Source organism: Carassius auratus, chromosome 22 (assembly GCF_003368295.1).
Source record: "Carassius auratus strain Wakin chromosome 22, ASM336829v1, whole genome shotgun sequence".
Taxonomy (NCBI): domain Eukaryota; kingdom Metazoa; phylum Chordata; class Actinopteri; order Cypriniformes; family Cyprinidae; genus Carassius; species Carassius auratus.
The window spans coordinates 4,348,030-4,372,303 of record NC_039264.1 but is presented as its reverse complement, the minus strand read 5'-3'; the positions used below and the strand labels follow the sequence as shown (position 1 = coordinate 4,372,303).

The 24,274-nt window shown below is 34.4% G+C and overlaps 1 protein-coding gene and 1 long non-coding RNA gene across 2 annotated transcripts; both read right to left on the bottom strand.

Moving 5' to 3' along the window:
- Positions 1-329: 329 nt before the first annotated feature.
- Positions 330-15,702, bottom strand: LOC113040763 (serine/threonine-protein kinase par-1-like). The gene is made up of 7 exons (XM_026199018.1): positions 15,618-15,702; positions 14,052-14,158; positions 13,130-13,213; positions 12,988-13,055; positions 5,567-5,653; positions 5,332-5,386; positions 330-2,238 (listed from the first exon to the last, which is right to left on the bottom strand). The coding sequence occupies exons 1-7, from the start codon at positions 15,700-15,702 to the stop codon at positions 1,123-1,125; spliced, it is 1,602 nt and encodes a 533-aa protein (XP_026054803.1). The 3' UTR covers positions 330-1,122.
- Positions 15,703-18,613: 2,911 nt separating this feature from the next.
- Positions 18,614-23,954, bottom strand: LOC113039450 (uncharacterized). The gene is made up of 3 exons (XR_003275011.1): positions 23,426-23,954; positions 23,015-23,049; positions 18,614-18,688 (listed from the first exon to the last, which is right to left on the bottom strand). It is a non-coding gene; the product is annotated as an uncharacterized LOC113039450 (long non-coding RNA).
- Positions 23,955-24,274: the final 320 nt, after the last annotated feature.

Sequence of the window (24,274 nt, the reverse complement as noted above, 5' to 3'; positions counted from 1 at the left end):
CACAACACAAAAAAGTTGGTTTCCACAACTTAAATTGGGCCAACTAAAAATTTTAGGTGCAACGGGTCACTAGAAATTTTTATGTTGGAGAGGCATATTTTTTTTTTACAGTGTACAGTCTCAGAGAAATTCACTAAAATATAATTATTAAGAGGTTAATCTCTGGTTAAGTCTGTGTTTTTGATGGTCAGAGATCCAGTCTGATGATCCAGCTTCAGTCTGTCTCCGAATCTCTCTTTACACTGAACATCTGAACAGATCTTACTCTGATCTCCACTGATTTCAGTGATGTGAATCTCATTAAAATAGGAAAAAAAGAAAAAAAAAAGGAGAAGAGTTTATTGAATAATTTCAAACATTCCAATGCTTAGAATTCATCTGATGAACACAAAATCACCAAATTATTATACCACAAGCCATAGCAATGGAAAATGACTGCTTCACAACATTATCCTGTGACATTAAAAACCTTGAAATGGAGACATTGTCTGATCTCTTACGAAGGTAAATATCCCTTAAAAACCACACAATCATAAGACTAAACAACAAGGGGAAAAAAAATAGAAAAATAATAGCATCACATAAGTGTGTAAATTATATAAGGAATTAAATTATTATATACATAAAAGGTTTCCAAAGATTATTATAGGTCATAAGTAAATGGAATAATAACATGTTTAAATGATAATACATGAAGTATAAATGAAAATAAAAAAGTAAAACACAACACAAATGTATGGTTGCTGTCTTGGAGTAACACACAGTTGGTTACGAATAATCCTTAGATCCTTCAAAAAATATTTTTATGAGAAAATATTCTTTGGAATTTTTCAGATTCTGGTTTAAGTCAGATCAAATATTCACCCCAAAAAACATACACACAAAAAAAAAAATTCAAAGAAATTAATCTTATAATAGTAATTAATCGAGAACAAAACCCTGAAGCTATTATCAACAGCACTATGTTATTAGTAAAAAAAAAAAAAAAAATAGCAGTATATAATACAGAAGAGATCATACACACATACATAATATACAGGCCTCATACACACCAATTGTTTGTCTCAGTACGTTTTACACATTGAAATAGTTTTCTGAAAAAACCTTATTCTTTATCACCTGTCAACTAAACTCAAAGACAAATCTGCAGGGTATTTTGCAAGTCTGACTGATGGTATATTTATATCTGGTCTCGGTCACCCCTGAACACTTTTCTCTCTCGCTCTCATTTCTTCCAAAGTTGCACGTGTTTTTTTTTATTTCCTCTAAAACATTGAAGAGATCTTTGTGTGTTTTCCTTATCTCTGCAGTAGCCTTGAGTACACTGGATGAGACCTTTTCTGGATCATCTGTTTTCCACTGATTTCTCATCTGGTGAATCTCTTTGGAATCTTTCGCTATGAAGACAGCATCAACAATAACTAAGAGTCCAGCCAACACACCTGATGCTGCTGCTCGTCCCATTTTGGCAGACTGAACAGCAATTCTGATAAAATTTCCCAACACACCAAGACTCATTAATCCTGTGACAAACACTGTTGTACCTTTTCCTATCTCCCATGACAATCTCACATTATCAAAAGTTGAGGTACTGGCAAAATCACGGAACTTAAACATTTTTTCTATTAACCTTCTCAGTTCAAGTGAACAGCGAATCAGTTCTCTTCCATTTTCAATGGAAGATTCCAATTGTTTAAGGATCTCATGGTATTTTTTTTGTTCTACTGCATCTGCAATGTTGGCGCCAGCACCGATTACACCACCTGCAGCACTGACTCCAGCACCTACAGCTGAAACAATCAGAGATGCTCCGAAAGTGAAAGGTGCTAATATTACACCAGCTAATACAGTTATTCCTCTAGCTGCTCCAAACACAGAACCTGACAGACTTGCTGCTGTGGCCCTATAATGTGCTGTCTCTAGTAAATCTGAGGTTTTTCCCCACTCACTAACTAGGATCTCAAATTTGTTATAATGCTTGTTGTAGGCCTCATCAAAGGCACTGGTGGACTCAGTAAATCTTTGTTCAAGTGCTTCTGGAATTCTCTTGTTTCTCTTTACTGCATCTTCAAGGAATGGTTTTGCTAGAATCTCATCCGCTGATGGTCTCTCTTTAGGGTCAATGCTGAGCATTTGTCTGATTAATTCCTGAAGCTCCCATGAGTATCTCTCCGCGATTTGAGGCAGGTTTCCTTCCAGGCTGTTAGCATATGCACATAATTGCTTTATGTTGTTTGACTGTGAAGAAAAATAAATAAATAAATAAATAAAAATCTGGTAAGCCTCAAGATCCTACTCACTGAGAAAGCAAGGTTAAATGTGTTAATATTAGCTTATAAATTAGGTAATAAGCAATTTATTTACAGCTTGTTTTTTTTATTTATCTAGGCTAGGGCATAGGTTTGCTATTGACATTGGTGGAGACATAAACCCATGCACCGACCCCCATATTCATAATTCATAAAGTTTATTATGTTACGTTAAACAGACAAAAATTACACAATTTTAATATTTAATTATTTATTTATTTTTAGAACCAATACCATTACATCAACATCAGAGCGCTGGTTGTCTTAATCACTCATAACTTTATTTTTACATTAATCTAATTGGATCCAGGATTATTCTAAATGTATACTCTGCTGTTGCTGTAGTTACAAACAGCACTTTCGCATACACCTGATTGACAGATAAACTGCACACACTTCACTCTTTTTTTTTCTTTCTTTTTTTTGTGGATATTTCAGCTAACAGTTTGCTTTGTACATTCAGCTGAACAACATTCCACTCACATGGTTTTCCATAAAATCACATATTTGTTCCAAATTATGCTAGACTAAAAGATTGTGTATCTTTCAGCACAACCTTTGTCTTTATACAGAGAGCTTATAATAGCCATAGATTGCACTTTCTCTTTCCATTTGCTCCGTTTTGTCAAACACTGTACTTCAAACTCATTGATGCAACTTTAATTCCTGAAGTTAGCTTATACATGAACTGTTGTGGACTGCTGTCTTGAACTGGGTGTTGTGGGGAGTTGTGCGTCTGTGTTTCTCCTCTGGTGTGCGACTATGTCTTACTCCGCCAGTGTATTAAATATGGGTTTTTTAATGTGTTTACTTTAACTTCTTATGTAATATATCAATGTTATGATGTTTCGGATGAGTCCGAAATTACAAAAACATACATATATTTAATTTAATTTTACGCCCTTAAATCTAGGTTAATGTTAGTTAATAAAAATACAATTGTGCATTGTTAATTTGTCATTGTACATTATAATACATTAAGATACAAAATATTATTTTATATAACTTAAAATGTAAAAAATAAAAAATCATTTAAGTGAGTATGGTATAGTTAACGTGGTAAGCAAAAACTTTTTTTGATTTATGCACAATGCACTGGGAAAACAGGGAGTGCCATGTCATTAATAATAATAACAAATTTTGAAATGCTGTCACTTTACATCACGCACATTATAGTATATCTTAGGTTAATATAATGATTTAAAAATATCACACTTCATTCTTAATTCAAAATAAAATTGTCTGATAATCCGAGGTTGCTGTGTTCAGGGTTGTTTATGCATTGAATGCGTCACCATAAGAAAAAGAATGTCATTCCCTCAAAATGTTGCATTCCCTTAAAATAGGATCTTGAACTTCACATTGTGTGACCTTGACAAAATGATCTCATGGCGACAACATTATATCACTTTCCCACAGTACTATTTTAATTAGAGCACTAAGATATATACATTACAAATATTTTTGATCACTTGACACAGTGCTTCATTCAGAAATCTTCAGTGTATTTTTCCTTTCTTGCAAACCACAAAAAGAAAGCTTGACTGTTTAATGCTTGAATTTGAGATGCACCCATTGAACAGTCATAGATGGTAGAAAAAAAAGCCAATGAGCATTGAGTGTTCACTTGAGTGTTGAGAAAAGAAACCTCGTAGGGGAAGCTAGCATCCCTTCTGGTATATCAACCAATCATCATAGAGATGTAAATTACGTGCTAGTTTGAACATCTCGCACTGTGCTGATAATGTACTAGTGTAGCGATATTGAATATTTGATCACCAGCAGATTTTGATTTCCAAGCTGCCATTAAAACAGTATATATACAAATTCAAAATAAATGGACAACACGCCAAAGCTGAATATAGGCTTTAGAGCAGTCGCTTAATTAAATAGAACAACAGACTGCTCTCTTTTAACACAGACTTTTAAGAAGGGATGGATGTTTGCTTTAAGTGATAGGACAGGTAGCTAAGTGAAATTATAATATCTTGTTGCTGTATGTGTGTCATTTTTTTATTTTTTTATGTGTTCTAACTAAAATCAACCAAAAAGCCATTTTAAAGTGGTTAAGTAAATAATAATAATAATAATAATAATAATAATAATATAATAATAATCGGCAGGGATCCCCAGACAATATAAGTGTGAGCTTCATCGCTGGTCCTCGTTGGCTTTTTTTTTCAGCCGATTCGACATGCTGAATTAGCCTCTGAGCTTGTCATCAGTCAGGCCATCTGATCATTCTGATTGACTGTTCAGCTGGCAAATGAGTGCACGAAAAAAAAAAAAAAAAGTTCTTAAGCAGGCCATCAGGTGTCGTGCGTCAGCTTGGTGTGTTCCAGGCTTAATAGAGACATTAAATTATCCTAATGTACAATTAAGCTACTAATGCCTAAACATGCCTAGAGGAAAATATGCTAATGTGTTTTTCTCACTATTGATTGCCACTTATTTGCCTTCAAATTTATGGTCTTTGGGTTTCCTGTCAGTTGATCTTGTGCTGATATTCCTCTCATGTTTGACAATTTCTTGCTCAGGGCATAATCAGGAAAGATAGGCTAACTGTTGATCAGGGAGAATGGCTTTTACCCATCCACTTCCAGTGCGTAAGCTCATTCTACAAGAAAGACACTTACTCTGCCTCTTCTTCACAGCAGTGCATGCATTGTTTTTCCATACAATACATTGTTCCAATTTTACTAAATGTAACTTAATAAATAAGAAACATTCCTTTTACCGCTGATAAAGTTGAAAGGTAAAATTATTGTAACTTTCGTTGTCTATAGTCAGGTTAAGTCATATTTTTTTATTTTGTTATTTTCGTAAGTAAGAAATACTTTTTTTCCTTAAAAGAAAAAGCGGTTGAAGAAAAACAACAACTTAGAATAGTTATATCAGTCAGACAACTTAATTATTCATGTCATCCTTTAACTGCTTTCTGTTGCAAAAAACAACCCATCTGTAATATTTTTGTAATTTGATTTTTATATAAAACATTACTTTTTTGAAAAGGAACACTCACCCACACATCCAGCATGCAGAGATCATGGAGTAACCATCCCAATGACCAAATGTCACTACAAAGACATGGATTAAAAAAAACAAAAAAAAAAACAACAACGCTGTAAAGTTAATTGATGAAGCAGTATTCATGTATTAGATTTGTATTAGACAAATAACAAAATCGGGTAAGTTTACTTCGGTTATACTAACTTTAACAATAATGCATATGAGAATGTAATGTGTACTCAGTGTACCTTTTGGAATTATAATGTTTCCCCTGACAAACTTCTGGACTGAAATAGTTCTTTGCACCAACAACTGATGCTGCATATGCATCCGCTCTGAAAAAGAAAAATCAATGTAGCTTATTCAAAATTATAAAAATAGGGATGCAGCAAAATCTTTTTTCCCTGACAAAAATGTCACTTTCAGTCTTCAACCTGAAAAAAGACTGAATTTATGAATAGAAACCATTACTTTAAAATATAGTAAATTAGATGTTCGCAAACAGCAGGGTTCATGCGATATTATCATGGGTTAAAATCATTTAATGTAATTATGACTGTTGGACTATACACTGTAAAACCTGACAAGTAAACTTAACTCAAACCATTTGAGTAAACAGATATCCTTAAAAACCTGACAAATTAGGTTTACTCAAACCGTTTGTGGAAACTGATTGCCTTAAACCATTTAAAGGGTTAGTTCGCCCAAAAATGAAAATTATGTCATTAATAACTCACCCTTATGCTGTTCCAAACATGTAAGACCTCCTTTTATCTTCGGAACACAGTTTAAGATATTTTAGATTTAGTCCGAGAGCTCTCAGTCCCTCCATTGAAGCTGTGTGTACGGTCTACTGTCCATGTCCAGAAAGGTAAGAAAAACATAATCAAAGTAGTCCATGTGACATCAGAGGGTCAGTTAGAATTTTTTGAAGCGTCGAAAATACATTTTGGTCCAAAAATAGCAAAAACGACGACTTTATTCAGCATCAGAGGTGGGAAGTCCAGGTGCCAAAGAGTAAAAGTCCTGCCATATTTTTGTTCCACCCATGAACTCACCAGACGATTTAACCAGAGGAGGAACCAAGTCATTCCTTCCAAGTCAAAAACGAGTCTTGAGTCAAGTCCCAAGTCCTCAAAGAGTTAAAGTTAATGAGATAATTAAGTGACTAATTAAATGAAGATGCATTAGTGATGAACACCTGCTGTTTACAATCAACATCACTGAAGAAAAGAGAAACACAAGAACTACAACTGAATTTAAGCACAGCCTTGGATGAAATCAATTGAAAAAAAAAAAAAAAAACTTTGCCACCATAATTGTGGTGAGTATTTGCTTCAGTTGATATCTAACAAATTTGCTTCTATACAATTACATTATTGTTTTGCAGCAAACATTTGTGCAATGCTGATACAACTCTTGATCTAGCAGGTGACTTATGCTTTTGATGACTGTATGATCTTGATTAAATTTCTTGATTATATGAGAAGAGTTCGTGGCTTAGTTGTTAGAGAGAACTGCCCTGAATTCACTGCTCTGTCTGTGCACTTTGGATGGGTTAAATACAGAATATGATTTCTGAGTACGGGTCACCACACTTAACTGTATGTCACTTTCACAAAAAAGAGAGAAATCTCATGCAAATGCCACCATATAATGCTTTATAACACTTCAATATTAAGAAAAAAAAAATGTATTTAGGCATTTAGCCATGAACATTTATCATGTGATCCTCAACAGTGGTGAAAATTATTCATACTGCAGTGCATTATGGGAGTAATTCATGTATTGCAACATGAAGCATTTTGTTGATTGTAACCATTGTAGAGATTCATATGCTGGTTCTTAATATCTTTGTGTGTCTAAAAAGCACTGGAGTTCAAACTTTTATATGTGTTACAAATAAAAAATGATCCATATCCTGTAAATATTAGAGCAATGCTTTTTTTGTGTGCATGCTGTAGTTTCACTGGAATTATTCAAAACCTAGACATGTGATATGAAAGACAAAAATATTTGAGATATAGTTAAACCAGCTCATTGTAACTATATGTTCTTCATATGTCACAGTTATGTCTTCTCCACAACAACCCATGCAGAGCTACAGAGAAAGATCTAACACAACAAGTCAAGGGTCAAGAGCACAATTAAACCAGACACTGATCTCCATGATGGTGGCATCTTTTTAACCAATAAAACATCCACATCTGATCTCTGTAATTCTCAATAACAGCAGGTGTTCATCACTAATGCACAGTCATCATTTAATTAGTCACTTAATTATCTAATTAACTTTAACTCTTTGAGGACTTGGGATTTGACTCAAGACTCGTTTGTGACTTGGAAGGAATGACTTGGTTCCTCCTCTGATGAAATCGGCTGATGAGTTCATGGGTGGAACAAAAATATGGCAGGACTTTTACTCTTTGGCACCTGGACTTCCCACCTCTGTTCAGCATTGTCTTCTCTTCCGTGTCTGTTGTGAGAGAGAGTTCAAATAAAAGCAGCTGGATATCCGGTTCGCGAACGAATAATTCAGTTCACCAAGTCGAACTGAATCGTTTTAAACGGTTCGCATCTCTAATACGCATTAATCCACAAATGACTTAAGATGTTAACTTTTTTTTAATGTGGCTGAAACTCCCTCTGAGTTCAAACAAACCAATATCCCGGAGTAATGCATGCACTCAAACAGTACACTGACCAGAGGTGGGAAGTCCAGGTGCCAAAGAGTAAAAGTCCTGCCATATTTTTGTTCCACCCATGAACTCATCAGCCGATTTCATCAGAGGAGGAACCAAGTCATTCCTTCCAAGTCACAAATGAGTCTTGAGTCAAATCCCAAGTCCTCAAAGAGTTAAAGTTAATGAGATAATTAAGTGACTAATTAAATGATGATTGTGCATTAATGATTAACACCTGCTGTTATTGAGAATTACAGAGGATCAGATGTGGATGTTTTATTGGTTAAAAAGATGCCACCATCATGGAGATCAGTGTTTGGTTTAATTGTGCTCTTGACCCTTGACTTGTTGTGCTAGATCTCTCTCTGTAGCTCTGCATGGGTTGTTGTGGAGAAGACAGAACTGTGACATATGAAAAACATATAGTTACAATGAGCTGGTTTAACTATATCTCAAATATTTTTGTCTTTTTTCTTATCACATGTCTAGGTTTTGAATAATTCCAGTGAAACTACAGCATGCACACAAAAAAAGCATTGCTCTAATATTTACAGAATATGGATTTTTTTTTTATTTGTAACACATATAAAAGTTTGAACTCCAGTGCTTTTTAGACACACACACAGATATCAAGAACCAGCATATGAATCTCTACAATGGTTACAATAAACAAAATGCTTCATGTTGCAATACATGAATTACTCCCATAATGCACTGCAGTATGAATAATAATTTTCACCACTGTTGAGGATTACATGATAAATTTTCATGGCTAAATGCCTAAATCCAATTTTTTTTCTTAATATGGAAGTGTTATAAAGCATTATATGGTGGCATTTGCATAATGAGATTTCTCTCTTTTTTGTGAAAGTGACATACAGTTAAGTGTGGTGACCCGTACTCAGAAATCATATTCTGTATTTAACCCATCCAAAGTGCACAGACAGAGCAGTGAATTCACGGCAGTTCTCTCTAACAACTAAACCACGAACTCTTCTCATATAATCAAGAAATTTAATCAAGATCATACAGTCATCAAATGCATAAGTCACCTGCTAGATCAAGAGTTGTATCAGCATTGCACAAATGTTTGCTGCAAAACAATAATGCAATTGTATAGAAGCAAATTTGTGAAAACCGCTTAAAGGCTCAAGATATCAACTGAAGCAAATACTCACCACAATTATGGTGGCAAAGTGTTTTTTTTTTTTTTTTTTTCAATTGATTTCATCCAAGGCTGTGCTTAAAGTCAGTTGTAGTTCTTGTGTTTCTCTTTTCTTCAGTGATGTTGATTGTAAACAGCAGGTGTTCATCACTATTGCATCTTCATTTAATTAGTCACTTAATTATCTCATTAACTTTAACTCTTTGAGGACTTGGGACTTGACTCAAGACTCGTTTGTGACTTGGAAGGAATGACTTGGTTCCTCCTCTGATGAAATCGGCTGATGAGTTCATGGGTGGAACAAAAATATTGCAGGACTTTTACTCTTTGGCACCTGGACTTCCCACCTCTGACACTGACTGAACTGCTGTGAAGATGAACACTGAGCCGAGCCAGATCACGAACAATAGACTCACTCGTTCACGAGTGAAGAACCGGTTGCATCGGTGTTCGGATCACCAGTAGTTCTTTCGGACAGTTCGATTCAATAAACCGGTTGAAGAAAACGGTTCACCGGTTCTTTTGCGCTCGACGTAATGGCGTCATTTGCGATGATTGTCCTTGATTTAAGCCTTCGGTTTACCCGCGCTCATAACACTAGCACAGAATCAGTTCAGAATCAATCACCAAAAGAATCAGTTCAGTTCAGATGCTCTGTGTGTCGGTCTGCTTCACGCTGAATCACACATGCGCAGTATCATCATCTCCTCGGTTCACGAATCGGACGCGTCTGACAGAAACGGTTCTTGACTCGTGAACGAGTCAATGTTTTGTTCGTTATCTGGCTCGACTCGGTGTTCATCTTCAGTTCTCTCTTCACAGCAGTTCAGTCAGTGTACTGTTTGAGTAAATGAATTACTCCGGGATATTGGTTTGTTTGAACTCAGACACATTAAAAAAGTGTCAGCCACATTAAAAAAGTTAACAGCTTAAGTCATTTGTGGATTAATGCGTATTAGAGATGCGAACCGTTTAAAACGATTCATTTCGATTTGGTGAACTGAATGATTTGTTCGTGAACCGGATATCCAGACTGCTTTGATTTGAACTCTCTCTCACAGCAGACACGGAAGAGAAGACAATGCTGAATAAAGTCGTCGTTTTTGCTATTTTTGGACCAAAATGTATTTTCGATGCTTCAAAAAATTCTAACCGACCCTCTGATGTCACATGGACTACTTTGATGATGTTTTTCTTACCTTTCTGGACATGGACAGTATACCGTACACACAGCTTCAATGGAGGGACTGAGAGCTCTCGGACTAAATCTAAAATATCTTAAACTGTGTTCCGAAGATAAAAGGAGGCCTTACATGTTTGGAACAGCATAAGGGTGAGTTATTAATGACATAATTTTCATTTTTGGGCGAACTAACCCTTTAAGTACTCTGAACTCTGAAGATAGGAATTTTGGGTTTTCATGAGCTGTATGCCAAAATCATCAGTATTAAAACAATAAAAGACCTGAAATATTTCAGTTGGTGTGCAATGAATCTAAAATATATGAAAGTTTAATTTTTATCATTACATTATGGAAAATAATGAACTTTATCACAATATGCAAATTTTTTGAGAAGGACCTGTAATTCAGTTGAGTTCACTGAAAGAAGATATAAATTGCAATTAAATAATTAAGTGATTAATTGAGTGATAATTGAGCCTTAGTGATGAACACCTGCTGTTAACAAAACAGAATTACTGAAGAAAAGAGAGAAAGGAACTACAACTGACTTCAGACACAGCCTCACTCAAACCTGACAAGTTAGGTTAACTCAAACCATTTGAGGAAACCGATTGCCTTAAACCGTTTAAGTTGAAAAAACGAACAGTTATGAGTACTCTGAACTTAATTCAGTTGAGTTCAAAAAAAATCACAGAAGAAAAGAGAAATACAAGAACTACTACAACTGACTTCAGACCAGGGGCGGAGCCAGAAGATGTAAACATTCGGGGCTTAGCCCAAACCTAGGGGGCTGCAGGGGTGTACTCCGCAGGGGAGATTTTTTCCCCCCATTTATGTCAGCTAAATGCACTATTTTTCAGGCTGTTTGAGATAACAGAATGCCTAAAAATCTATACACTATCTGGGAAAATGATGGTTACTCAGAAAAAAAATATTCACCCAGTAGAGCCTACAAACTATTTTGTATTTAATTGTTCTCCTGCTATATTTCTCAATTAATCTATCTTCTTATCCCACTAATGTGCCGAGAACAGTTGTAAAACATGCCCTGAAATAACTTAGCATTTGATACATTGGGATATATTGCTTTTGAATCTCTCTCTGGCCGGTGAGGTTTGCTGTTACGAGTTCCTTTTAAAAAAAATTGTTATGTCCATAATGTTAATTTCATGCGGTTAGTCAGTGAGCTCGCTGCGACGGCGGTGAAATAAAAAGCCCACCAGCCCCTAATGACAACGACGAAGAAGATGATTTATATTCTTCTTTGTTAGTTTTTATCAGCAGTTGGCAAACAAGCGAAGTGATGCGTGATGCTTTACCGTCCGCCACAACGCACAGTAATAGAGCTTTTGTTTCTTTTTTTTTGCCGCTCCAGTCTGAGAGACTGAGAGGAAATGAAACAAAGTTGAAGTTATTTTAAAAAAGCTAAAACATTCGGGGCTTAAGCCCCATTAGCCACCCCCCCCGCTCCGCCCCTGCTTCAGACACAGCCTTAAATGAACAACTAAAGCAAACACTGATCTCTAACATGGTTACTTCAAATGAAACAATAAATCAACATCTAAAAACCTTAGTTCATTCTCAATAAGATCTTCTGTAGACGTCTGACAGAAATAAAGTCAGTCTGGATATTAATAAGTGGAGCTGGTGATGCTGTTTGTGGGGTTGTTTAATCAGATCTTGAGAGATTTCATGTATTTTATTTCAGTTGATTTCATCTAAGGCTGTGTCTGAAGTCAGTTGTAGTAGTTCTTGTGTTTCTCTTTTCTTCAGTGATTCTGTTTGTTAACAGCAGCTGTTCATCACTAACGCTCAATCTTACTTACTTACTGCCCATTATGCCTCTGGCATGTAGGGCAGCAACGAAGGTTCTCCACTCTGGTCGATTCTGGGCTTTTTTCTGGATATCTCCCCATGTCAGGTTCATAGATTTAATTTCTTCCTCTACTGTGCGACGCCAGGTGATCTTGGGTCGTCCTCTCTTTCTTCTGCCTTCGGGTGTCCAATGAAGGGCTACTCTTGGGATACTGTCGTGTTCTCTTCTCAAAACATGTCCAATCCAGTTCCAGCGCCGCTTTGTTATGATGTTTGCCATGCTGTCTTGTTGACATCTTGTTAACAGATCCTTGTTTGATATCTTGCTCGGCCAAAAAATCCTACAGATTCTTCTCAGACTCCTTGTGTGGAAGACTGACAGTTGACGTATGTCATTTTCTGTCATTCTCCAGCATTCTGCGCCATACAGAAGAGTGGATAGAACGCAGCTCTGATATAATTTGAGTTTTGTCTTGTTTCTGTATTGCTGAGACTTCCAGATGTTGTTTAGCATTCTGAATGCATTTCTGGCTTTGTTTATTCTATTTTTAACGCTCAATCAGCACTTAGTTAATCACTTAATTACTTAAATAGAAAGTTTTAAAAACGTACATGCTGGACTCTCGCTAGAAATAGCAGTCCGGGTGCATATAGACCAGACGGAAAGGGCACTTTATGGTGATTTTCCACTGCATGGTACAACTTGACTCGGTTTGGCATGGCTCAGTACGCCACAGCATAGCTCAGTTTGAGTTTACACTGCAGTTTAGTAAAAACTTTTTCATGTTTGGATGCATCATTAGATCTCATTACTTATTTTACCTTTCCAGCGTTTCTGAGCATCCAAAATCTCCTAGATTGATGTAGCCATCTTCAGTCAGAAAAGCATTCTACAATAAATACAGAGAACTCATAAGTCATCCATATGGTGGTAAATGATTTATTGAGATTTGTCAATATCTACCTCTGGTCTTATGTCTCTGTGAAGCACATTGTTTTTATGAATATACTGCAGGGCAAGACAAATCTGAACAAACCAGTCTAGAATCTGCAAACAGATCATACACAAGAAGAAAGCAGTGAGTTCATTTATGATATACGGCTTTTAAACAATTTCAAGTTGACTAATTATTTACTAAATTAAAACCAAACCATAGACAAGTTGTGAATGGATAAATTTAATAAGGTCCGCCCCTGTATGGACCTTGAGTCTCAAGGAGGAAACACTAGTAAATATTTTTCCACACTCATTCTTTCTCAAAATTTATTTTATTAATTGTTTCTATATACAGTATGTTTACATAAATATTACGTAAATACGTTAAAGGTGAATCATATTTTAATTGTGATCATGATTTCTGGTTCTCTTGATTTATTAAGCATAATAGTCTGTGATATGTGCCCACTTTTTTAATCCAAAAGTTTCATTTTAATTTGGAAATTTTGTAATCTCGAATCGGTAATGTTTTGTTGCAGTTTCCAGATCTCAAGAGTTTAATCCCCAAACAGAGCTTAACTCTGAAATCGATACATGAAATGTAAATAATAATACTAATAATAATAATAATAATAATAATAATAATAATAATAATAATAAATAGTTAAAATGTGACAATAATCCTAATTAATAATAATGATTATATTTGTGAGCAAAATATATTTTATAAATAATTTAACTGTTATTGTGCAGCCCTAACTTTCCCTCAGTCTTGACTTTTGGGGAAAAAAGATTAACCTGAGGACACACTTTTCTAACCAATATATTCACTCACTGCAAAGATAGCTGTACTATTAGTATGAAATATGTTTAACCTGTAGATTAAAATGTATGTTCATTAAAATTAATGTATGTGCATTGGTCTAAAATGTCTACACAAGACACCCACCTGTTGTTCTTCAAAAAACCCTTTCTCTTTTTGTGTTTTTATTTTCTTTGTAAGATCTCCTCCTGCACAATACTCCATCACAACATAAAAGAGTTCAGATTCTTCATCTAAAAAAAAAAAAAAAACAACAACAAAAAAAAAAAAACATATATGTATAAGGGTAATAGGTTTATTTCACAGCTGACAACTACTGTAGATATATTTTGTTTAGTTACAATTATTATTATTATTATTTATTTTTTTTTTTTACTTTGGAATAGGGAACATTACTTTCCTTATTTAAAAATGTCCTTATTTATCTAAAATGTAACATGTTAGCTGTGAACACACCTTCAAATGAATCCATATAAGAAACTATATATCCATGAATTATTTCTTTCAAGATCTTTATTTCCTTTTTGACTGTAACCAGCTCCTTCCTCTGAGGGGAACAATTTTATTTGTTGGTCATTATAGCAAAAAAAAAAGAAAAAGACATATTTAATAACATTTTTAATAGCAAACAAAAGATGTGGTCAATATTTAAGTAAATCATTGATTATGTAAATGCTTAATTGTACTTACAGGGCATGAATTCATCTGTTTGACCACAAAATGATTTCCCTCTCCCTTCTCCGCCAGAAACACAATTCCTGTTGCACCTCGTCCAAGTTCTTCTTTAAAGGTGTATCCATGTTTTTTTAACACTTCTATAATCAAAATATTAAGTCATTTCTAGAAAATACTACTACTTTGATACTACTACAAAATAGTAACCACCCTACCATGTTCATTAAAAAAATAACTTAAATAATAAAATAACTGTTGTAGAATTGAAATGATAATCTGTGCCTGCATTTGTCATCTTTCTTTGTATGTACACATTAACTGTTAAAGTGCAGTAATGCAATTGTGCTGATTAGCACACTAAAGCTTTGCTTCCATGATAAAATAATTAATGACATGTTTACAATCAGAATAAATTGTGATTGGATACAAAAAAAAATGTGCTGTGAAAAAATACTATTAACAATGTATTTAAAATAAGATGTACTTGCAAGCTGCATATAAGCAAACAAACTTTCATGAGCAAATAGCTATTATGTCACTGAAAAAAAAAAAAAAAAAAAAATCTAACATTCAGAACTGACTAAAATATAAAACATGAAAACAGAATTCTGATGGAAACTAACTTCTCTCTGTCACCTTCCCCACTGCCCCATTTTCCAGCCACTATCATTGTGTTAGAGGATTTCATGTTGTTAAAATAAATCTAAAACTAAATAAAAAAATCTAATTGTATTTTAGTAACATAACTTTCTTTAAAAATAAGGATGTTGATTTTTTGACATGAAGACACTAGACACTCATTGCGGCACTGTGTACATGTAACAGTTTGAAAAACGTTATACATTTTTAAAACAGCTGTTTATTTATTTATTTGTTTGGCAACATAATTCCAAATTTTTTATATTATTATTATTACTATATTATTTGTGACATCAGATTGTGATTTCAGAGGATTATTTGCTGCATTATGCTGCTTAAAAACTGATTTTGCTCAAATTCGTCATAAAATTTACTCACCACTGAATGAAGGAGGCTGTTCAATGCTCTCATTTGAGTAATCGCTGTCATCACTGTCTCCAGAAAGTTTGTGGTAGTCATGCATCTTTAGGAAAAAGTTTTGCTGCTTTTTAATAGTGAAAGTGAAAATGACGTGAACATACAGCCAAGTATGGTGACCCAAACTCAGAATTTGTGCTCTGCATTGATGATAGTGTCCTTCAAATTCACATAAAATACTGTTTATGGAGCCCCTTTAGTGTTCAGCAATTAACACAATTAAACACATCTTAGGGTCAAGTATTTGACTTGGTTCCTTAAGAAATGACTGACCCGAACCTGACCTTAGCCCGCCTTTTTCCCCTCTTCTCCCAAATCAGCTTATACTACGGTTCCAGCTATTAAAATAGTTCCATTTTGTATGTAATGGCAAAGTGTTTATATTTCATTTCATTTTTTTATGTTAATTTTGAAATAAGTTTGGAGCATTTTTTTGTTTGTTAAATATGAGCTTTAGTTTTTTAAGGAAGGACCAAGCGGCCAGCGGCAGACAGTGAGCTGATCATATATGTTTGATCAATTTAGCCTTCTCAAATTATCATGACTTGCCTTAAATTATATCTATAGATATGAATCATATAACAATTTTTAAATGCTAAATCTAGATAAATGTGTGCTATATCCAATATTTTGTGCGGAAAGTGGAAGCTAAAAGCGCGCTTTGCAGGACATGGAGGCACGAGCGTGATCACTTGCATGATTTCCATGGACACCCCGTAAATTTTTTTTTTCATAATATAAGAATAATTCATCATTCGTAAACTGTAAAGGGTCTACTTTGATTTTTGTTCACTCACAATATCAACAAAACATTGTGTAGATGAGGAGATGGCGAGCACTGCACATGACCAATTGGCTCGTTGTTTGTCGTGGTAATCAAATCAAAACTCTTCCAAAATGCAGTTTTTCCTGTAGCATTTGGGGACTTTTAATAACTTCCCACTTAAGTTTTTAATTTGAACATATCATTATGTAACCTACGTGTTCTACAGATCTGTGTACAAGTGTTAAGACACTGATTTTGATTGTATTAACAGGGCTTAACGCTAAAGACATTTTCTACTGGTCCGGTTCGGCCAGTGGTTTAATTTTTTTTTTACTTGCCCTGGCAAAATTTTCACAGGACTTACCACAATCAATCAATCAATAAATAAGACTTATTGTTGTCATTGTCGACTGTAACATTGCATCGTAATAAATAACCATTTTGCACAAATAGGTACAATATAAAACTGAAATGAACCATGCTTTCTCAGGTCTTTCAGGTAGGTCTAACTATTCCAGTTAAGGATGCACTGATCAGTATTTTATTTATTTTACAATCAAATGAGCCAATTCCCATCCTAGTCGCCAATTTATTTAGATCTTATTTTTATTTTTTTATTTTTTTTACATTTATTAAATGTTTATTTTGCTCTGTTACTGGCCAAACTAACCTTGAACAAACAACCAAAAATATATGCAACATGAAGCAAGTGCACAAAACAAAAACATCAAATGGATCATGGGCTGAATTAAAATTGTATTATAACTATTTATTATAATTAGTTTTATAACCTTAATTATATGTGTGTCTGCACTATGTTTGTACTTCCTGTACTGGAAGCTCCTGACGAAATTTCTTCTGTGTATAAAAACTTTGCAATAAAGCTCTTTCTGATTCTAATGAAAATGCAAATTAATTCTCTGACAGCAGGTGGCGCTTATAGAACACTAATCTAAATTAAAATTAAATTAAATTAAATTTATGCATTTAGCAGACACTTTTGTCCAAAGCGACTTACAGTGCATTCAGGCTATACATTTTTTACATATCACGTGTTCCCGGGGAATCTAACCCTCAACCTTGCGCTTGATAGTGCTCTACCAATTGCAGTGCAGTGCTCTACCAATTGAGCTACAGGAACACTAGTACTAATTTAGTACTGAGTTATTGCTGCACGCAGAGCTGCGCTAATTAACACTCCTTTAATTTGTATTTAACAACGGTAAGAGGAAAAATAAACATTCCTCTGAGGGGTACATTGGAACAACCAACATAGATTTTTGGTTATTATATATATATATATATATATATATATATATATATATATATATATATATATATATAGCATTTTTAATAGCAAACAAAAGATGTGGTCAATATTTAAGTAAATCATTGATTATGTAAATGCTTAATTGTACTTACAGCTCTTGAATTCATCTGTTTGACAAAATGATTTCCCTCTCCCTTCTCCACCAGAAACACAATTCCTGTTGCCCCTCGTCCAAATTCTTCTTTAAAGGTGTATCTATGTTTTTGTGACACTTCTATAATCAAAATTTGGAGTCATTTCTACAAAATACTACTACTTTAACACAAGTACAAAATAAACCACACTACCATGTTAAAAAAATCTTTCACAAATTTGTAAATGTAAATTGAACTTTTCCTGAATACTATAAGCTGTTCTTGCAAGCTGCATATAAGCAAACAAACTTTTGTAAGTGTTGTACAATTCATGAGCAAATTACTATTATGTCATCGAAGAGTAAAAAACAAACACAAAATAACATTCAGAACTGACTAAAATATAAAACAAGAAAACAATTTCTAGCCACTATCAGTAAGTTGTTAAAATACATCTGAAACAAAACATCTAAAACTAAATGAAAAATATAAATGTATTTTAGTAACATAACTTTAAAAAAAAAAAAAGGATGTTGATTTTTTGACATGAAGACACTAGAGACTCATTGCTGCATTGTGTACATGTAACAGTTTGAAACAGTTTACAAATGTTTAAACAGCTGTTTATTTATTTATTTATTTGGCAACATAATTCAAATGTTTATATTATTATTATTATATTATTTGTGACATCAGATTGTCATTTCAGAGGGTGATTTGCTGCACTATGCTGCTTAAAAACTGATTCTGCTCAGATTCGTCATAAAATTTACTCACCACTGAATGAAGGAGGCTGTTCAATGCTCTCATTTGAGTAATCGCTGTCATCACTGTCTCCAGAAAGTTTGTGGTAGTCATGCATCTTTAGGATAAAGTTTGGGGCTTTTTAATAGTGAAAGTGAAAATGACTTGAACATACAGCCAAGTATGGTGACCCAAACTCAGAATTTGTGCTCTGCATTCAATCCAATCCACTTTTATTTCTATAGCACATTTTACAAACACAAAGTTTCCAAAGTGCTGCACAAAAGACTCAGAACATAAAAAACAATGAAAATATATAGAATACAAAAGATAAAAATACTCCAGAGGACCACACAACTCACGTGCAGTTAAAAGCCTAAGAATAAAAATGAGTCTTTAGACGAGCCTTAAAACACTCAAGGGGTAGTTCGGACATGGATGGGCAGAGCGTTCCATAGTTTACAGTAGGTCCAAACACAGAAAATGCCCTGTCACCCTGAGTTTTAAGTCTAGACTTATGGACTGCAAGCTGTAGATGGCCCTCTGACCTCAGTGTCCGCGCTCGCGTATAAATTTGGATGAGGTCCGAGATATATGTTGGGGCAAGTCCATTAACAGCTTTAAAAACAAACAATAAAATCTTAAAATCAATTCTAAAACGAACAGGAAGCCAGTGCAATGAGGCAAGAATTGGAGTTATATGAGTGCGCTTTTTGGTTCCTGTTAAAACACATGCTGCAGAATTTTGGACTAACTGTAAGCGTAAAAGTGCGTTTTGATTCATACCAATATAAATGACATTACAGTAGTCTAAACGAGAAGAAATAAAGGCATGTGTAACTTGTTCAAAACGGTTAAAAGACAAAAACGGTTTAACTTTGGCTAAAAGGTGAAGATGATAAAAACTAGATTTCACTATTGAATTTATTTGTTTGTTTAGTTTAAAATCACTGTCTATTTTTACCCCAAGGTTAGTTACAACAGGAACCACAAAATCATTGAGGGAGCCCAAATCTATCATGGGGTTAGTGGGGCCAAACTGTATAATCTCTGTTATACTCACATTAAGTTGTAAAAAAAATTGGGCCAACCACGCTTTGACGTCATTTAAACAATCAAGAAGGGGTGTCAGGGGGCTGCCGTCATGATTTCTGATTGGCATATAAATTTGACAATCATTAGCATACAAATGATAGGAGATGCCATGCTTTTTAGATATTATTCCGAGTGGAAGGAGGTACAATGCAAAAAGAATAGAACCAATAATTGATCCCTGGGGGGACCCATAATTTAAAGGCACAGTTAATTAAATTAAATTAAATTAAATTAAATTAAATTAAATTTTATCCAAAGTGACTTACAGTGCATTCAGGCTATCAATTTTTACATATCATGTGTTCCCGGGGAATCAAACCCCCAAACCCCCAGTGCTCTACCAATTGAGCTACAGGAACACTAAAAAAGTGCTATGATATACTCACTGCTATGATATACTTTAAAACCTGACTGAAAAGTATCTAGGATGCCATGTACCTCCAGAAAAGGCTGTAGCTGCAAAAATACAAATTTTTCCAAAATTTTCGATAAAAAAGTAAGCTTTGAAATAAGACGATAATTTGAAACATTTGTGGACTCAAGTCCAGCTTTCTTAATCACTTTTCTTAATTTGATTGATAATATTCGTAAGATATAGCAATGAAACTGGCTGAAACTGACAAAAAATAGCTGAACATTGCATGTTTAAGGAAAAGTTTAAATAAAGGGGCAATATATTGTCTCTGATATTCTAAACTTTACTGTTAAAAATGGCCAGAAATATTTCACATATATCAGCTGAAAATTCAATAGAAGTGGATTGTGGAAGGTTCAACACAGAACCAATAGTTTTAAAAAGGACACGTGCATTTTTGACATTTTGAGAAACTATTTCTGTAAAATAATGTGTTTGTTTAACTGTAACAATTTTTTGATAGTTTCTCCAGCTGTCCTGTAAAATCTGATAGAACACCTGCAGCCCATCCTTTTTCCACTGACGCTCTGCCCTTCTACACTCTCGCCTGGCTGCATGCATGGCTTCACAGTGCCATGGCTCAGGCTTTGGTCTAGGGCTAATTGCTCTTATTGGAGCTACAGTGTCCAGGAACTCAGAACAAGTTGACAGAAAACATATGTTAATTGCTCTGTATCATAAGCAGCGGAACTACAATTTGCTTGCACATGAGCAGCAAAAAGGAAGAAAAACACGAGGAGGTGTCACGCTTAAAAGTGCGGCCATGAAGCACAGGAACAGGTGGTTTTGCTAAATCGTTAAAAACAAAATCAAACATGAAAGGACAATGATCCGAAAATAGCATCAGACACTAATATATTATCAATAGGCAACCCAACAGACAATACAAGATCCAATAAATGGCCATGTATTTGTGTGAATCCTGCAACATGTTGAATTAAATTAAAACCATCAATCAAATCTAAAAACTCTTTCGCCATAGCTTTTGAAGGGCAACAGACATGTACATTAAAATCACCAACAATTAGAATCTTATCATAATTTGTCCTTATAACAGCAATAAAATCAGAAAAATCCTTAATGAAGTTCTGATTATGCTTTGGCGGCCGATATATCACCGCACACAGAACAGGATTTCACGCACCCAGTTCGAAACAGCTTAGCTCAAATGAAGTAAAACCCATCGAAAAATGGCTTACGATGTAAGCGACTCTTTAATATTGTGGCAATTCCTCCTCCACGTCAAGTCGTACGCGGTGTGTTTATAAAAGTACACTCGGGAGGTAACAGTTCCGAAAAGGCAATGGACTCACCCAGATTAATCCATGTTTCCGTAATAAAAAATAAATCCAATGAATGCGTAATGAAGAAATCCTTCAGAATAAACGACTTATTCATTACTGATCTTCATTACTGATCTCAGTGGCTGGAGATGGTTCTTGGTTCACTCCACGTAGCCGAGATCGGTAATGGCGCACAGCAAAACACTCATCCATTTTACCGACAACAGGGACCAGATAGCTGCCAACATGAGCGAAAAAAACAATGATAGTGTCCTTCAAATTCACATACAATACTGTTTATGGAGCCCCTTTAGAGTTCAGCAATTAACACAATTAAACACATCTTAGGGTCAAGTATTTTACTTGGTCCCTTAGGATGGGAACATGACACTGTGTCATGCATGGTGTTGATACACCTAGTGTTAAAAAAAATAAAATAAATTAAAACATAATGGGAATGAGGATGGTGTGGTCAAGTATTTCTTTGGAGGGACAGCGGGTAATATACCTACACAATGAATACAAAATGTGTCTAATTTTAAAACAAATTTTGAGCTGTTTTGTCTAACCGTAGTTTCACAGGGTTCGTACCTGAGCTCTTCGTCACTCAAGTGCAACGGCATATCTTGTGAGCGATATAAAGAGAATATAATCAGTTTTAGTAAGAAAACACTGTCATTTCATCCAGTGGTCATTAATGATACACAGGTGGATTTAGTAGAGGAATATATGTATCTTGACCAAACCTCGGATGCAGTTATTAAAAAGTCACACTAAAGATTGAGCTTAACGCTTTCAATGTACAATGTACAATAATGTTCTGTTATTCTCTGGTCTTTTTACAATTGATTTGTATAAAGTATCCTGTTCTCTTTTATTTGGTGGTGTTCAGCATTGTCAATAAAGAACAAAAAAATGTTTGCTAAAATTCATAAACATAATTCATAAACAGAGTTTTTTATGTTATGTTAATAACACAATAATTACACACTTGTAACTTTTTTGAACTGACAGCAGCATCAGAGCGCTGGGTGTCTTAATCACTCATCAATGTTGCTGCAGATGAAATATAACGTGGATAACATTAAATAAATATTTTTTTTTTCATCAGGTTAGATATTGATTATCACTTGAAGCACTTTTTTTTTTTTTACCTGTCCATCGTTAACACATATCCACCATGTTTGTAGTTTCTTAACACTTTTCTGTGTGTTTGTAGTTCTAATTGCACCCTCGTCCACCGCACAATGTGTTGTGGGCAATATTAGGCATAGAGTGTGCATTAATCTGAACTTAAATAGGTCTCTCTTACCTCAATTTTATTTATTTATTTATTTATTTTACCTCACGTGATGAATCTAGAATATATAAAAGTTTCACTTCTTGAAATATATACAAAAAAAAATAAATAAAAATAAAACTACACTATATTAATTGAGATGGACCTGTACACACACACACATACATACATATATATATATATATATATATATATATATATATATATATATATATATATATATATATATATATATATATATATATATATATATATATTCCATAAATAAGTAACTATATCTATTGTATTTAAATAACAGTAAAATTATTTTACTCTCACATATAAAGCTCATGAACATACATTTAAACTTACCGTTAAGTCACCCATGTCTCCACCTCACAGAAGACCTAATTAATAAAAAGTAAACACAAAACTCAGCATCTATTTAGAATACAAGTTTTCTTTTCTTTCTTTCTTTCTTTCTTTTTTAAAATTCATTTTTTTTAAAGCATTGGATTGCGTATGTCTATGTTTCACCACAAAGTTTGCAAAAGAAAACAAAATAATAATAATAATAATATAAATTTGTTTAGATGATTTTTAGTTAACAATTTGTGTAGTTGATACAATTAAAGCACTTTTTTTTTGTTTAAATGTTGGCCCCACGTCTACTTTCAGTTTCGTTTGAAGTGCGTCACTACATTCAAAGGTCAATAATTTATTGCAAATTGCACATTAGTGCCCAAAACCAGAAACACTTTAACAACATTACACAGGACTTACCTTGTTGCAGTCTGGATTGAAGCTATCGAGTGTTATGTCTCGATGAGGCGATGAGAAAATCGTACCTCACATGTTGAGAAAGAGAAAGCCTGAGCTTTACAATTCGACGACAAAACTAAATTGCCCTTAAAATACAATGAACCAACCGATCTAGTTTAGTTTTAAATCGTTTGAGTAACACAAATAAAACATTAACAAGAATTAAGCCATTTAAAGTTATCTTAAATTTTGTTAAAACAATAACTTCAACGTCTAAGAGTTTTGCTCCTCCTTCTTCCTCTTCTCTTCTCCCCTCTTCCTCTTCCTCTCTCTGTGTTCCGCCCTAAAACAGGCTGAACCGTAAACAAAGCAGAACAAAATAACCACGGAAATGTTAAACCACGGTAGTATTAGTGCTTGACAGAGCTACACTCAAGTTAGCAACCAAATTTACTAGATCAATGTACATTTATGATTAATGTTTAGTAAAGTTTACTGACAGCTGTCCAGAAAAAGAAAGTAAAGAAGACAAATCGAGCCCAGCGTTAGTTCAGTCAGGCCACGGAGACAAGGCTGCGAACAGCTGATGCGGTCAGCTGTCAAATCGCTCCAATCACCATCTCTCTCCTATTAGACACGGGAAAATATAATATATATATATATATATATATATATATGTGGCACTACTGTTGGTAAGTATGCTCAACGGCTCGCAACCCTCCCTCCCTCCCTCCCCATTATAAGCATGAGCACATTACTGCACACCTTCTGGTTGTCATATTCTTTGTTTCAGATCTCAGATCACTAAGGCTTCCAAAATCTTAGCTGGCATGGACCTCACTGCAGAGAGACACTCATCTTCATAACCCG